General features: G+C 44.5%; 1 protein-coding gene across 4 annotated transcripts in view; it reads left to right on the top strand.

Moving 5' to 3' along the window:
• TTC28 (tetratricopeptide repeat domain 28) overlaps positions 1 to 15868 on the top strand; it is a 118222-nt gene extending 102354 nt beyond the window's left edge. For 2 of the 4 annotated variants that reach the window (XM_015877937.3, XM_015877938.3), the window contains 9 exons: positions 1701 to 1880; positions 2982 to 3702; positions 4333 to 4457; positions 5515 to 5746; positions 6158 to 6234; positions 8284 to 8307; positions 9096 to 9225; positions 9734 to 9841; positions 10361 to 15868. In XM_015877937.3, coding sequence (XP_015733423.2) covers positions 1701 to 1880; positions 2982 to 3702; positions 4333 to 4457; positions 5515 to 5746; positions 6158 to 6234; positions 8284 to 8307; positions 9096 to 9225; positions 9734 to 9841; positions 10361 to 11985 — 3222 coding nt within the window. In that variant the 3' untranslated portion in view covers positions 11986 to 15868. Of the gene's footprint in view, positions 1 to 1700; positions 1933 to 2981; positions 3703 to 4332; positions 4458 to 5514; positions 5747 to 6157; positions 6235 to 8283; positions 8308 to 9095; positions 9226 to 9733; positions 9842 to 10360 lie in introns of those variants that run through there. The other 2 variants (XM_032447826.2, XM_085555991.1) reach the window with 2 other exon arrangements.
• Positions 15869 to 15904: the final 36 nt, after the last annotated feature.

Below are 15904 nucleotides of genomic sequence, written 5' to 3'. Positions count from 1 at the left end.
TTCTGCTAGGTGTGTGTCACTTCGGCTCAGATTCTCTGATTCTGTTGCCAACAGAATTGGAACAGTAGGTAAAATGGAGTATTTATTTTAAAAAATACATATTAAAAAGCAAACAAACATTTCTGGAAGACAATAACTCCTTGGTAGGAAGCTGCTGCTTGTCAGCTTGGGCTCTGCAAAACGTGGCAAGGCTGGATGGGGGCTGGTGGATTTAGCTGCAGAGCACGCGTCCTGGTTCAGCACAGACAGCCAGTGCTGGGCAAGCATCCCTTGGGGCTGCTGGTGTTGTAAACAGCGTGTCAGGCTGGAGCAGACATGGTTCACAGGATGGCTCCTGAGGCTGCTGTGTGTCAGGGATGGCCCTGCATCCTTGTCTCCAGTCTGTGAGCAGGACAAGCTCCAGAGCTGTAAAGGGGAAAGGAGGAACAGCAAGAGGTCAATGACTGTTCTTAATTCCTTTAAAATGAAGTTTTTCTCATCCTTCAGCAATTTTGTTCCCCCTTCAAAAGCCAAAAAGCCATTGAAAGCACCTCACGGTCTCGCTTCAGCTTCCTACTGTTTGACACTCTCTATTGTAGCTGACGTGTTTTTTGGCATTTCTGACTCACTCCCAACTCCCTTTGGAGGAAACCACCAGATTGAAACTTCTGTTTCTTAATGATGTTCATTCATCTTTGCTGCTGCTTGAGAGCTGAAGCTTGAGACCAATTGCAAATTCCCGTTATTCACTCATTGGTGGTGAGATGGGGTCAGTGTATCGCAAGTTAATCCTCAGCTATCAGTGTATCATGGTGCAGTCTGGAAGTTTGCTCCAGATAGACCGTGAGCAAAGTGGAGGAAGGAATTGTGTTAGCACCAGGGTGCATAGTGATACAAGTAGCAAAATTCACCCTCAAACTGCACAATAGTCATTTATTTTCTGTTGGATGGTGATTATCCAGTGTGTGCACTTCAGGATTTTCTGATGTTGCTCATGCATGCCACGTTTTAAAAGTTTGTGTTTCCATTTGTGGTAGTAGTTTACTGCTGATGGCAAAGTAAAGATTATTCTGTTTTCTCTTAAATGGGGGCTGAGCTGAAATAACTTTGCTTTAAAGCTGGGATTTCAAACGGATTAACATCTGATAAATAGCAGAATAGTGTTAGAACATGAGTGATATTTCTTCCAAAAAGAACCTAACTGGATCCACAGAGGTTTTGTGGAGTTATTATTCATGAAATGCTGCTTGTTTGAAACTATCCTTCTGTTCTGTTGAAGCCCCTGAATTTCCAGATCAGAAGCACCTGAGTAGCTGTTTTTCTGATGTCAAAACAGATAGTTGGTGCATCTGATGGAGATTAAATCATTTAAAGTTAAAATTCTCATAAGAACGACAGTTCTACATGTTAGATCCTTGTCTTCATCCTGCAGTGCACTTTGCAAAGTGGTCTCATCTCTGGGAACAAGGAGCAGCCTAGAGGGGAACAGAGCAGCACAGGCTGAACTGATTAGCTCCGAAGTTGTGTCAGAAGGAGGACCGACTCTCAGCCAAGCCTGGGCTGAAGCTTTCATCTTCAAAGCAATAATTTATTTACCAGGACTAAATAATGCTGCTGTTCTGCCTTTAAAGTGTACAATTGCCTAGAAACGTAATGACAGTTTGCGTCAAAGTCCTCAAGACGTCTTTGGACCATACTAATTCTATGTCTTTGCTTTTCAGGGCTTGATGCATTCCAGTGGGCCCGTTGGCCGTCACCGCCAGCTGATCTTGGTTCTGGAGGGAGAACTGTACCTCATTCCTTTTGCTCTCCTGAAGGGCAGTTCCTCCAATGAGTACCTCTATGAGCGCTTCAGCCTCATTGCAGTACCATCCATCCAGTCGCTGAATCCCAGCTCCAAGGTCTGGCACTGCGTTTTAAAACCTCCCTCTCACAGAACCTCTCCCCTGAGGTGTAAGTTCCTATGCATGCAGGAATAGCAGCAGCTCTGTCCTATACAATAGAAATGGCAAATGTGCCTCCTTCGTGCGGCACTCCCAGGGCAGACGAGCATGTCGAGCACCCCAGGTGCAAAGTATTCTAGTATAGTTTCTGCTGCACAAAATCACGACACCAGACATGCCAGGAAGGACAAGAGGAATTGGATATCCTCCCTTGAAGGGCAGCATATCTTGGGTTGTGAGCAAACCACGTAAATGTAGGTGTTTGTGATACACATTCAGCTTCCTTGGTGAATTAACTGCCTTATCACATACCAAGTTACATTTCCCTGCTTCTCAGCTCTCTGTGTGGGGAAGGACATTGATGTCTCATGACAGTGAAGCCATAAGTCAAGGCCAGTACCACTGGCAAATCTCACCAAAATATCTTCATGCTGATGTGTGGCAAACACTGTCAGCTTTTCTAAGGCCTGTGTCTCCAGGGAGAATATTTTAAGTTGCATCTCTTGCTGAGCAGTGTTAACATTGCGTGTCTTGCCTTGTACTGGGTTAAACGCAGTCACTGGAACAGCAGAAGGGTCTGAATATCTTCTTTGTTACTGATGTGGAGAGTAAGGGTTTCTGGTCACTGTCAGGCCCCAGTAATCAGTTGCACACAGCACGATGCTGTTGGCAGTGGACATGCTGATTCTTGAAATACAGATGCTAGAAACCAGGTAGTAAATGTTTACCAATAATCCTCCCTTAAAATGGGAAGCTGGGATCTTCTTTATACATTCAGCTCTCCTATAGCCCTCCAGGATGACCTGGGCTAAGTATATTTCTTTCTATTTTAATCTATTCATTAACCCAGGAAGTGGGGATAGAAATCTTGACTGTCCTAAAGCGGAGATACTCTTTGGAATATTTAAATGGAAAAAAACTAATGAAATACAGAGCTTTTTTAATAATTACAACATCCAAGCTTCTATTTAGAACCAAGGAGACAGATTGCTTTACTGGCAACACCTCAACAGACAGATCTCTGAACCCCATTTTTGCTTTCTTTTTCTCTTTATATAGTCCCATGGGAAGAAGAATACTTCTGTTTACTCCAGTTCTACCTCAATGGCAGCTGTCATAGGAAATCCCAAGCTCCCTTCAGCAGTTATGGATAGGTGGCTGTGGGGACCTATGCCCTCTGCAGAAGAGGAAGCGTTTATGGTATCAGAGTTACTTGGCTGCCAACCCTTAGTTGGCAGTGCAGCAACAAAAGAGAGAGTCATGAGTGCCCTCACTCAGGCAGAGTGTGTCCATTTTGCAACCCACGTCTCCTGGAAGCTTGCTGCTTTGGTCCTGACACCCAACACTGACAGCAATCCAGCCAGCAGCAAGAGTTCATTTGGGAACCCCTACACAATTCCAGAATCCCTTCGCATGCAGGATGATGCCAGTGATGTGGAGAGCATCTCAGACTGTCCTCCTCTCCAGGAGTTTCTGCTGACTGCAGCTGATGTCCTGGATCTGCGGCTTCCTGTAAAATTAGTGGTTCTTGGCTCTTACCAAGAATCCAACAGCAAAGTCACTGCTGATGGAGTCATTGGCTTGACAAGAGCATTCCTAGCTGCTGGGGCTCAGTGTGTCCTAGTGTCCCTCTGGCCTGTTCCAGTGGCTGCTTCCAAAATGTTTGTACACGCCTTCTATTCCTCCCTCTTAAATGGGATGAAAGCCAGTGCAGCTCTTGGTGAAGCTATGAAGACTGTACAGAGCAGCAAGCAGTTCTCCCATCCATCCAACTGGGCAGGTAGGAGGAATCTGTCTTTTGATAATCTGTGATTTTTAGAAAGGGCTTTTATGCCAGAGAGTTTGAATTGAGTAAGAATTGGTGATAGCAGGTAGCTGGGAGCAGCATGTTCCCTGTACTCACACAGAACTCAGCCCGTGTTTCAGGCCCTAATTCTGAGCATGGCTGAATGTCAGTGTCAGGTAGAAACATTGGTATTTCACTGTTCAGTAAGCAGGCTGTGGATTTGATATAATGTAAAGCAATTGCAAGATGAAGTGTGTTTCATCACAATTGTTCCATAACTACAAAGAAATAATGTGCAATACAATCACTCATTCAGTATGTGTGTGAGATCTGTAGGGGCACATTTAACTGAAAGACGGTGTTATTCCATTTGTTTGAGCAGGAAACCAGTATTGATTTAATAGAGGATGACGAGTAAGAAGCATTGAGGAGCTTTCTGGAGGTTCATTCTGTAGAACTGGGCAGTGAGTGGTCAGTAATAATGCAGGGTGCAATAAACCATTACATGTCACTAGTCTGAGCAGGCAGAAGTTACCTGCTCCTGTTTTGCACGTTTTCATTAACAAATAGAGGTTCTCAGTCTGTCTCACTTTGATCTCAGTCTGACTCTTCTGAACCCTGCAGGCTTCATGCTTATTGGGAGTGATATGAAGCTGAACAGCCCCTCTTCACTGGTAGGACAGGCCCTGACTGAGATTCTGCAGCATCCTGAAAGGGCACGGGATGCCCTGCGTGTCCTGCTCCATCTGGTAAGGGAAGCAATACTGCAGCACCCAGCAGGCATGGGAGGGGGGCTTGCAGTCTGTCATAGTGAGATGAGTCTTTGAATGAAGAATGGGAGGAGAAACACCCTGATGTGTAATAGCTCACACTTGGATATGAACCTTCAACCCTTCTTTCATACCATAAGTTGGTATCTTGCTAAATCAGTCAGTGTAAAAAGAATGGGACACCTGAAGGAGACTCCAGAGTGGATATGAAGTCCTCTGTTGTGTTGTGACAAGAATCCTTCCCAGTCCCATCTGGTTTGTGTAAGCTGTTGAATTGGGTCTGTGCTTTAAAAATGAGATTATCATTGAGGTTAATTGTTTTGACAAGGAAAATCACTATGGAGATTGCAAGAAAGCAGTCATGGGAGTGCAGAGCTAGTGCCTGAGGTCTGTGGGCAGACTTGGAGATGAGAGGCATTTCTGTTCCCACATGTGCCAGTCGCCTGCTGTGGGGAGCGCCAGGATGGAGGCCAAGGTGTCAGATGATGAGGATACTTTCTTATTACTTGTAGTGCTTTTTTGTCTTTTTTTCTTTCCAGTATGTCTTCTGTAGTCCCACAGGAATGTGGAGTATCCATGAGATGATGGAAACTCAGGAACATTGCTAGTCATTCCACTTACTGGGTTTTGTGGCCACTTTCCTCTTGTTACTCTTTACCATGTAGCTCTGCATGCTCTTGCCTGGTAATGAACAGTGTACTTAAGAGACTGGAACCTGAGAGTGAGTCATCTGGAGCAGACAGATGCCACTGCCCGTCTATTGGAAATGGTCGTGATCAGGCTGGTTCTTAGTTCCTGTGGCATTCATTTACCCAGTGTCCCAGAGCACAGTGGTACTTGTCACAGTGATTTTAAATCTGTGGGTGCTGAGTTACTGGTGCCTCTGTTTTCAAGGGCACTTAGTTTTCTATGTGTGACAGGTTCATCACCAGTCTAGCTGTCCCTCAGTGTGTTGTTCCTGCCTCTTTACTGTGTAAAACAACGTGGTTAGTAAAAATCATTTCTATAGTGAGCTAATGTTGTATTTTCCTCACAGGTGGAGAAATCATTGCAGCGAATCCAGAATGGGCAGCACAATTCCATGTACACTTCCCAGCAAAGCGTGGAGAATAAAGTTGGAGGTATTCCAGGCTGGCAGGCACTGCTCACAGCAGTGGGGTTTCGCTTGGACCCTCCAGCCAGCGGCCTGCCAGCAGCAGTGTTCTTCCCCACCTCTGACCCCGGTGAACGACTGCAGCAGTGCAGCAGCACCATACAGTCCCTCCTAGGTAAGAAGCTGACCAGCTGCAGGCTCTTTTCTCTTATGACCTAGCAGACGTCTGCCTTTTCCTGCCTTTCTTTGGTGTAAGCCTGTAGAATGGTACTGCTGGTCTAGGTTTCTACAATAATGAAACAGAATAGAGTTTCTGGAAGTAAACGTTAACTGAAACTGTTATAGATGGGAATCATTTACTCCCAGGTCCAGAATCTGAGCAGTCTGATATCTCTTCCTTTTTTCTATAATCAGATGCATGGCTGGAAAAAAAAATATTTTCTGGAAATTGCTGCTGTTTCCAGAATGATTCAGATGGGGAGAGAGGTTCTAGGAATTAGCTGAGGTTCTTTTCCGTTCAGGTTGCTGCATTCCTTGTGGAAAATAAACAGGTATTGAACAATCTGTTTCTGCTGGTGTTTTCCAGGTTTGCCTAACCCTGCACTTCAGGCACTTTGTAAACTTATCACAGCTTCAGAAACAGGAGAACAGCTCATCAACAGGGTAAGTTGGAGGTTTTTCTCCAGTACCAGTTTCCAAATGGTTCATTCCAGGTCAGTAAATTCAGAAGTGCGCAGAGTGGGTTTATGCTGTAGTTTTATCAGCCTCAGAGACTGAAATTCTGTATTTCCCTCTTTGTGTGAATGAAAGTATGTGTCCAGAAAAGAAAAAAGTAGGCGTATGACTGGGCTGCATGGCCTTGGGTCTCAGCTCAGGGACAGAAGTGAAAACATAATATACATACTACAGTGTGGGAGAAGCAAAACGTGGAAAATAAGTGGTAGAAGCACTAATAGTTTCTTTGGCCTATCCAAACTAAGTATCTGCATCCTATCCAGGGCTTGTGTTGGCTGATTTTGTACACTGTAGTTACCAATAACCCAGACAGTACCAGGCTTTGGTCGATGCTAGGGGTCTTAGAACTTACTGAGCCAATATTTTTCTGGTTTGAGTGCTCATAGCTCTGCTGCAAGAGTTCACCTAATGTAAGAGAAATGTAATGCCACCCTGTGGCCAAGGCACTCCCCCATACCTCCACCCTCCCCACCTCCTTCACACTCTTCCCTCTTCCCTGTCTTTGTATCATGCCTAGAAGAACCTAACCTCACTCTGTGCCACCTGCCTGGCTAGCTTTCCCTTGTGTGTTTCTTACTGTCCCAATTGCTCCTCTAATGAGTTTTATCTTGTGATCATTTACTTGCTTGAGTAAATGAATACACTACACATCGTGAACAGGTGAACAGAATACTTTATTTCACCCCTTCCCCATGCAGAGATATTATAGGGAAAGTAGCTGGGATTACCTCCGTGTGGTTTTGTAGTGCTCCCATTCACACTGTGGTGTCGAGTCTGTCCACACAAAATGCAAAATAACAGCTCCAGCTTTGCAGTTATCCATTAAGAAGTTGCTTTGTGGGTCAGTTAGCCTATGTCTGCTTCAAGGAAATAGTTTCTTGTCAGAAGTTACAGTAGCACAAGGAATATTTCTAATGGCTTATCCTTCGTGGTATTTTGTTTTCTTGCCTTGGCTCATTTATTAGTGCCCGAGACTTCTGTTGTCAAGTATCAGGGTTATTTCTTCCTCCTTACCACCAGAGGGAGGCTTGCTGTAAGTGGGATGTGATGAGGACAACATTCCAGGTCTGAATGTTTGACTGTTCATGAGATTACTTCACAGTTGTCTTCTTGCCTCAGACAGTTAAACCACTCAGGGGAGAATATTCAGGCTGGCAGGAATATTGAATTGCTTCTGCATATTTTCTTGAGTAGCCCAAACCATAGGCAGAATTTCCTTTTGCAAGAGCCTACCTAGTTATAAGATCAGGATTTTCCAGCTGAACTCTCTCAAATTCTGCTGTTATTTGCTGTTCTTGCCTCCTCCTTCTCAGCAGTTCAGTTGGTGAACAGCAAAGGCGCAGCCTGTCCCAAAGGAGAAAAGACTTTAAACAGAACTGGAGCATGAATACTGTCAGCTCAGTCGATAGGTGTTGCTTTTATCTCTTTCCAGTAAGGGTGATTGGAGTTGTAAGGGAGCAGGTGCTCTTGCTGTTAGTGAAGCAGTGAGGTGGGCAGTCTGATCTCTTGCTCTGGATGGCAAGTGTTGATTTTTAGTACAAGCTGGAAGGCAGGAGCCACAAAAGTACCAACTCTGATGCTGCTACATTTACAAGGAATATATAGGTGTTGATTACTGTTTTACATGCCAATAACGTATACCAGATAAAAGAAGAGATGGGCTTTATGTTCAGCCTTCTGCCAGAATGTGGGTTGGTCTGGTTATCTGCCTGCCTTCTGTCTGAGCTGATTGCAATTTGCTGGGCATTCCCAGGTTCCAGCTGCCTCTTCCTACACTGCTGGGCTCCTGATTCACAGCTCAAGCCATTTCCATTGCTCCCTTCTTTCTCAGAATAGAGCATCCTGCAGTCAGGATGCTGGTTTGCATGTGGATGTGTCGCTACACTTCAGCGCTTCCTGTCGCAGGCATTTTGTAGCACAGAGTAACCTGTGTTCTTTTCTCCTCTCTTTTCCTTCCTTGTTATCTGCTGCCTGAAGGCTGTTAAAAATGTGGTGGGAATGGTGAGTATATTACATGCACAGAGGAATGATGCTGCTGTGCAGGATTAATGCCATTTCCCTGAGCTGCAGGGTACCACCTTCACCCTGCTTTCAGGCCTTGAATTTGATTAATGTGGAAAAAGACTGTGTAAGCTGTTGTGGGTTGGTAGACATGGGTGGTCCTGAGGTTAGCTGGTCCCCAGTTAATGACTTTCCATCCTTCCAGCTCCAGATTTGTTTTTGGGGTAGATGAGGCCCTGGCACCTTAATTTGGGTCAGATCTTCATAAATACATTTTTTTTTCTCAATTTTGTTACTCCTGTCCCTTGGGCAGTGTTGAGTAAATTCACTTCTGGGAAGCCATGGAGATATTAGGAAAGTCTTCCATAGCTTCTTGTGACTTGTTTTGTGCCCAGTTAAATGCTGAGAATGAGTTTTCTGGGCTTCATTTAAGGAGTATCACTCAGTTGTGGTACGGGCATTAGCAAATGTCTGTGAGCTGCCCCTTTGCTTTCACTTCCCCTGTGTTCCTGCTGTGCTTCCTCCTTACTCAATTTCCACTGACTACACCCCCAGCCTTCCCCCTTGTTCTGTCCCTTGACGTGCTGCTGTTCAAGTGTGTCTATAATTGCTGTCCCTGGACTGTTCTCTCTGCTCAGATCTTCCATCTCACTGTTCTGTTAAGAGCAGCAGCTGAGTGTAAGAGTGTCTCGGTGAGGGGCTGTCGGCAGTGCGTTTCCTTAGGTGTGACTGTCAGAAAAGCAGTGATTTGATTTGTGAGGAATGGATAATGTTTGCTTTATTTTCAGCTACATCAAGTCCTGGTTCAACTTCAGGCAGGCGAGAAGGAACAGGATTTCTCCTCTGCACCAATCCAGGTTTCTATCAGTGTCCAACTCTGGAGGCTTCCTGGCTGTCATGAGTTCCTGGCGGCTCTAGGTAGGAAACACTTCTTTCCTTATCTTTCTGAAGCTACTGCTGGTGTCTCATATAGCGGCTTGAAGCAGCGTGAGCCTCACAGCTGTAGATTTGTTTGTCTGGGTTCTCTTTGGACTCTTGAGTTCAACAGATGGTGGATTTCAGGGTTTACAGCAAATTGGTGCTGTTTTAATTTCAGAATCTGGTTCTCCTTTGTTCATAATGCATACTTGCTTCTGACTTCCTACCTGAAGAGAATCAGTCATTCTTTTTGCTGGGCAACCTGTCCAATAGGCCAGGATGATGATAGTATGTACCAGGATCTTCTGACTTGGACCAGCAAAGGCTTTTGGGAAGGGCAATGGAGGATAATCAGTAAAATATGTATTGCAAGTAAAGAGATGTTGTTCCAGGGCATTGCAGAATTTAATGTCTCTTTGTTCTATGTGTGTTACAAACAACATGATGCTTGTTTAGAGCATAGGATCTTTTTACGAGTTGTGACTTTTTACTCCTTATTCTGCTACAGGTTTTGACCTTTGTGAAGTGGGACAAGAGGAGGTGATTCTGAAAACTGGGAAGCAAGCTAATAGGAGGACCATGCACTTTGCTCTACAGTCCTTGCTGGCACTTTTTGGTAAAGCTACTTAGTGTGGTTTTTGCTCATATGCTGTCTGATGATTTGATCAGTATGACTTACATTGAAATCTCACACTCGTTCCTTTGGCTGACATCACACATTCGTCATCCTACATGCATCAGAGGCCATGCATCATTTAACAAGTGCAGCAGGCATTTTTTTAATGTTAAAAGCAACATTCAGATCTGCCTGAAGACAAAGTTAGGAGTAAACGGGAGCAGCTGGAATATTTTGGGATGTAAAATCCTAATCAATTGGTGAATTCCCAAAGTTTTCCCTTAGGATGTTTGGTCTGAGGTCCTTGTCCATGCATTTCCTGACCTGTGCTCATTGTTTTTCTCACCTAAGTAATAGATTTTTTGGTTTGTTGTTGTTGTGTTTGTTGGCTTTTTAAAGTACTGTAGTGCATGTTTTATAGCATTTTTCTCATAGTTCTGATAAAAACATTGCCTGGTTTAGTTTACTATTTCTTTGTATCTAAGGGCACATTTGTACTGTTTTTAATTTCTTTTTTAGATTCTACAGAGCTGCCTAAGCGCCTTAGCCTGGACAGTTCCTCATCACTTGAGTCTCTGGCTTCTGCTCAGTCTATTTCCAACCCTGTACCACAGTACCAAAACCCACCGTTCTCTCCTACTTGTCCAGATGGCATCGCATCAGATGCCATTTCTGTGTATAGCCTGAGCTCCATTGCCTCTTCCATGAGTTTTGTTTCCAAGCCAGAGAGCGTGCTGGATGGTGTGGGACACAGAGGGCGCCAGGACTATGAGAGGCCCAAGAACATCTATCCACATAGGTCTGCAGTGCAGAGCCAGTTGTCTCCGCAAACCAGCGTGGTAGCCAGCAAAGTAGAAGAAGAATATGAAGGCTTTTCTATAATCAGCAATGAACCTTTGGCCAGTTACCAGGAAAACATAAAAACAAGATTTTCCCCTGATCACAAACAGGCCAAAGCTGGTCAAACTGGTGGTGTTAAAGAGCCCGTCAATTCCAAAGGGAGCATAAGCACTCCAAATTCTCCTGTTAAAATGACTCTTATTCCCAGCCCAAACTCACCATTCCAAAAAGTTGGTAAACTTGCAAGTTCTGATACTGGGGAATCTGACCAGTCTAGTACTGAGACCGACAGCACTGTCAAATCCCAAGAAGACAGTAATCCAAAGCTTGATCCTCAAGAGTTGGCCCAAAAAATCCTGGAGGAAACTCAGAGTCACCTCATTGCTGTTGAACGTCTTCAGAGAAGCAGCAGTCAAATAAGTAAGAGCAAAAATTCAGATGATGCGGTTTCCACACCAGCAGGTATGTCTGCATTCAAATCATCAGAGACCAGTGCGTTCAGCAGGCCAATCAGCTCGAGTCAGAAAAATCAGTCTTCACCTCTTGCAATTAAACCAAAGCCTCCAACAAGGAGTTCATCCCTTCAGAAAGTGAGTTCTGGCTATAATAGCCCCACAGCATCGGAGATGTCAAACAAAGATGGCACGGGCCAGTACAGTGGGCAGCCATCTCCAAGTTGTGATTCACATGGGTCCTTAACTGAGCAGCCACACTTTAAGCTCAAGTACCCCAGCTCTCCTTACAGTGCTCATATTTCTAAATCACCTAGAAATATCTCCCCAAGCTCAGGGCATCAGTCTCCTGCTGGCAGCACTCCATCACCAGCTCTTTCTTACTCATCCACCGGCTCCGCTCGCTCTAGTCCAGCCGATGCTCCAGACATAGACAAACTAAAAATGGCTGCCATTGATGAAAAAGTGCAAGCAATTCACAACTTAAAGATGTTCTGGCAGAACAGCCCCCAGCACTCCAGTGGCCCAATAAAGATTCTCCGAGGAGCACCCGGTACAATGACTTCTAAGAAAGATGTCCTCAGCTTGCTAAATTTATCTCCACGGCACAGCAAAGAAGAAAATGCAGAAAAGCTGGAACTGAAGGACCTTTCTATTGAGCAACACCTCGCTTCTCCACAAAAGAACCCTCCGAATGGACACAGACACCCTGAAACTACAAATGCAGTGACATCAGCTCACCCTCCACCTTCCAGTAGCACTGCGGGGACTGTACGCCCCATGAGGCTCCCATCTGGGAACGGTTATAAATTCTTGTCACCAGGAAGATTTTTTCCTTCCTCCAAATGTTGAAATGTCTTGAGTAACAACTGATGACTTCAAGTCTGGTTAAAGTATTTGCTTCTGCCCACTTGCCTTTATTGATACAGAACCACAGAATATTATCTAAGAAGCCATGGTCGTACCTTTGTCAATACACAGAAATGTGACAGATTGGCCCTTGCTGTTCCTGTGTAGGAACATGGGCCTCACGCAGATGGGTTTTAGTTTCTGTTACCAGGTCTTTGGCCAGACTTGCTTCACAGGTTCTATGTAGCATTCTGTTTTTGCTGCAGCCAGTCCAGCGTATCTCTTTCTGTTCATAAAATGCTAGATTTTAAGCCACCACATTGTATTTTTTATCCTCACAGGAGGTTTTACAGCTGGCTTTTTATACAGAAATTATACATATCAGGGATTGGAGAGAGATGAGAGGAGGCAGAACTTCCATGAAGCATGCACGGGTTTCTGCCTGCAGCAGTGCAAGCCATTTCTCTGGTTGGTTGAAAGGCTGGCAGAGAGGAGGAGATAACACACCTCTAGGTATCTCCAGTAAGTGCTTAGCAAAACACAAGTTGCTGACTATGCAACTCCATAGCAGTTCTCTTTTCATTGATAAATACAAAGACAAGAGGAGAGAGATGCCCCTTTCTAAAACCTGCATCCCAGGTAACTGTGTCTGGAGAGAAACCTCTCAGGTGACTTTCTGCTGGTTGATCTGCTCCCCAAGAATGTTTTGGGTATAATGGAGAAAGGTGAGCCTCAGCGTGAGGTGGTGAGTCTGTGCCAGAGAGGTGAGCTCTGTGTTTATCGATGCTCTGATCTTTCCGGCACACAATGTTACCATGGTGAAATCTTTGACTTGGTAAGTATTGGGGCAGTACAGATGTCTTCTGTCTGCTGAGTGTGTAAAGAAAAGGGTTACAGACACTGAGGCTCATAAAGTTGTTTTGTAGTTCCACATTGGCAGGAATGTGACATCAGTGTATGTGGTTTAGAAGTTACCCAGCCAAGTAAATCCTTCTCTGACCCTACTAAGTGTTTACTAGTAGCTTAAAATGGGCACATCTGCAGGACCTTTCCCTGCTGTGGAAACAAGTTTCTTCAGAAGCAAGTTCACCGGTATCCAGAGGCAGGATATGTTTGTGTCATTGTGCGGTCAGGACACACGCATGAGGGAACGTGCAGACCAGCTGTATGCAGAACCTGTGCACCTTCTGATCTGTGGAGAAAAGAGAGCACCCCAGGGGTGATGTGGGAAAGACAGGAAGCTTTCCTAGGCTAGATGGCATTTAGGTGCTGTCAATCAAGTTGGAGGCTATTCTGTTTTTTAAGTGGCCATTAAATATAGTGATGTAATCAGAATCAAAGTGATAATTTACATGCACTGATAACTGTGGGCATGAACTCAGCCACACCGTGCACTTAGATCCAAGCAGAGTATTTCACAGGCCGCGTGCTATGAAGTCGGAGCACTGGATCACCAAGGCTTTTGGTTTCTATTATGCACTCCCAACATTTGTCAAGTGACTGAAGGCTCATCACTTCACCTCTCTGTGCCTCATCTTCCCTGTCTATCTACATGGGGATAGTAATATTTACTTACCTACCTCACGGAGGTGTTGTGAGGCTTATTAATTAGGCCCTGAGTTTTAGAGGGATCTTAAGCCGACTTTCAGTCTTGCAGCTGACTACCTGAATGGTGAGTGCAGACAGATCTCCAACCTGGTTAGGGGATCATTGTTGATGCAGGTAATTGTTGCACTTATATCACGTCTGGATGCTCTTCTTGGAAATGTGGACCTGAGTATTTGTGACCTTGGGGGGATCTTGGGAGGAAAGAGTGATAGCAGGACAGAGGATTCAATTCTGATACCATGATGTAAAATGACTTAGGTTCTACTTAATCATGGCGCACGTCTGAAATGCTTGCTATGAGTATATTCTGGAAGCCACTGATGTTAGGAGAATAATTTCCTTTTTGCTATTGCGAGAGATTAACACAAGCTCTAAGGGCAAAGAACATCAGACTGTGTAGTTGCAGTCAGCTAACGAGAGATGGATGGTCACAAAGGTTTCAGTGCAAGAAAGACAAAAAGAGTAGTTCTTCATTTACTCGTATTATGCAATGTAGCAAAAGAAAAAACAAAGTTGACTAAATCCATTCAGGTTGTGCGATTCAAGTTACTTGTCTGTATACTGCATCTTTCTGAGATGGTGTGGTGCTAGATAACTGTCTTTCCATCACTAGGTGGGGTACATTGGAATAGAGGGCCAAAAGGAGTCAGTACAGCACTGACACGTCAGGTCGATGGTGACTGCTGATGTGCAGCTTGCCATGGTCACACAACTGCTGAGGGACTCGGTGTGACTTGCTCTGTTTCTGACCAGCATAACTTAAAACGACATCCCAGGAACACCCAGGATGGAAGTGGGCAGCTTTTTATGTATAGCAACAGCAAATACTCCCTGTAGTGCTGCATTACATGCTGAAAATAAGCCTCTTTACTGTAGTTTACATCCGTAGCTAAAGGCTCTTTATTCTGTGGAAATTCTATATTGTCATTTTGGTACAACCCTTTTTCATGCTGCCAGTAGGTTTCATACTGGCTTAAGGTTTTCAGAAAGAAGTAACTCGGGGTGGGAGGGTGATGGTGCTTCTGTTTGTGGTTTATTTTCTAAGGGGAGGGTTGTGTTAGAAGCAGGGAGGGGTCAGATGTTCAATATATGGGAAATTGGTGTTGTATAAATACGGAAGTTGGGTGTCACTAGAACAAGTCTCTGAGAAGTTGATTTCCATGGACTTGGCACAGGGCACTTCCATTGGCTTCATGAGAGCCGTCAACATGCATGCTTGCTTATGTCCGGGAGACACTTCACACACCTTGTGCCTCACTCCTCCACCCCCAACTGAGAAACAACCCCTTTGTGAGGGAAAAAAAACAGTTTTATCAGGTTTGCCCAATACGTGGAGAAATTCAGGAAATGAAAATAACATGATATTCTCTGTTTGATATTAGAGTTCCTTCTGTGGCGTTTAAATGCATTTGTCGTTGTTGTATTTGTGCATGGTACAAGTGACAACACTGCTTAATACAGTGAGCAATAAGAGTTCGGTATTACCCACTTTCACACTAAACCTGCCACGTGCAACGATTCCCTGGGGCCATGGAATGTATTTCAGTTTGGTTTTATCCCATGTGTTTTACTGTGAGATACTTGATGGCAGATATTTTCTTGGCTATCTGTGGCTGAAACTAAAGGGGAACAGTGAACAATCTCACGGAACAAAATCCCGTTTTGTTGGTTAGCCTGAACCCTGGCCTGCTACTGGTTGTCCTTTTTAGTCATACCCTATTGAAGTAAAGCAAAAAAACGATTGAAAGGTGCTATAGCTTGGCCAAGACTGGTGTACACAGCTTCCTCTCGTTAGGTCAAACTCGTTCTGTGACCATCTCTTTCACGTTGCAGAACAGATCCATGTGCACAGCGAATCCCATAGCAAACACTGGTAGCTTCAGGCTGGGTGGTAATAATGGATCTGAGCAGTTCTGGGTTCGTTGCATTGCCGTGCAACCCAGAAAGGATTCAGATGTGTATGGAAAGCTTCAACCCTCGGCTGCAGGACTCAACAGAAGAGCATTGGAATGGGACAAAAAGAGAAAGAAAGAGCATTGGAATGGGAACTCAGCAAAGACTCTTCAAGCACTCGCTCTCCACATTATGCAGTGTTATATACGGACATTTTTGTAAATTAAAACCCCCCGTTTCCAGACAAGCATTAAACTTTTTTATATTCTGAAATTTACCCATGTAAAAAGATTTTTTTTTTTTCATATTTTTTATTGAAATTGCCGAGGCGTTTGGGCCTAATTCCTTTGTGATTTCGGTGTCTATTAAAGCATGAGTTCTCTCAGCTCTCTGGTCTCTTGCTCTAGGGCAGCACTGGTAA

The sequence above is a fragment of the Coturnix japonica genome, chromosome 9 (genome assembly GCF_054131305.1).
Source record: "Coturnix japonica strain WE chromosome 9, WE-NBRP24, whole genome shotgun sequence".
NCBI classification, from domain to species: Eukaryota; Metazoa; Chordata; class Aves; order Galliformes; family Phasianidae; genus Coturnix; species Coturnix japonica.
The sequence above is the reverse complement of the archived record's forward strand: the minus strand, read 5'-3'. Positions and strand labels throughout refer to the sequence as shown.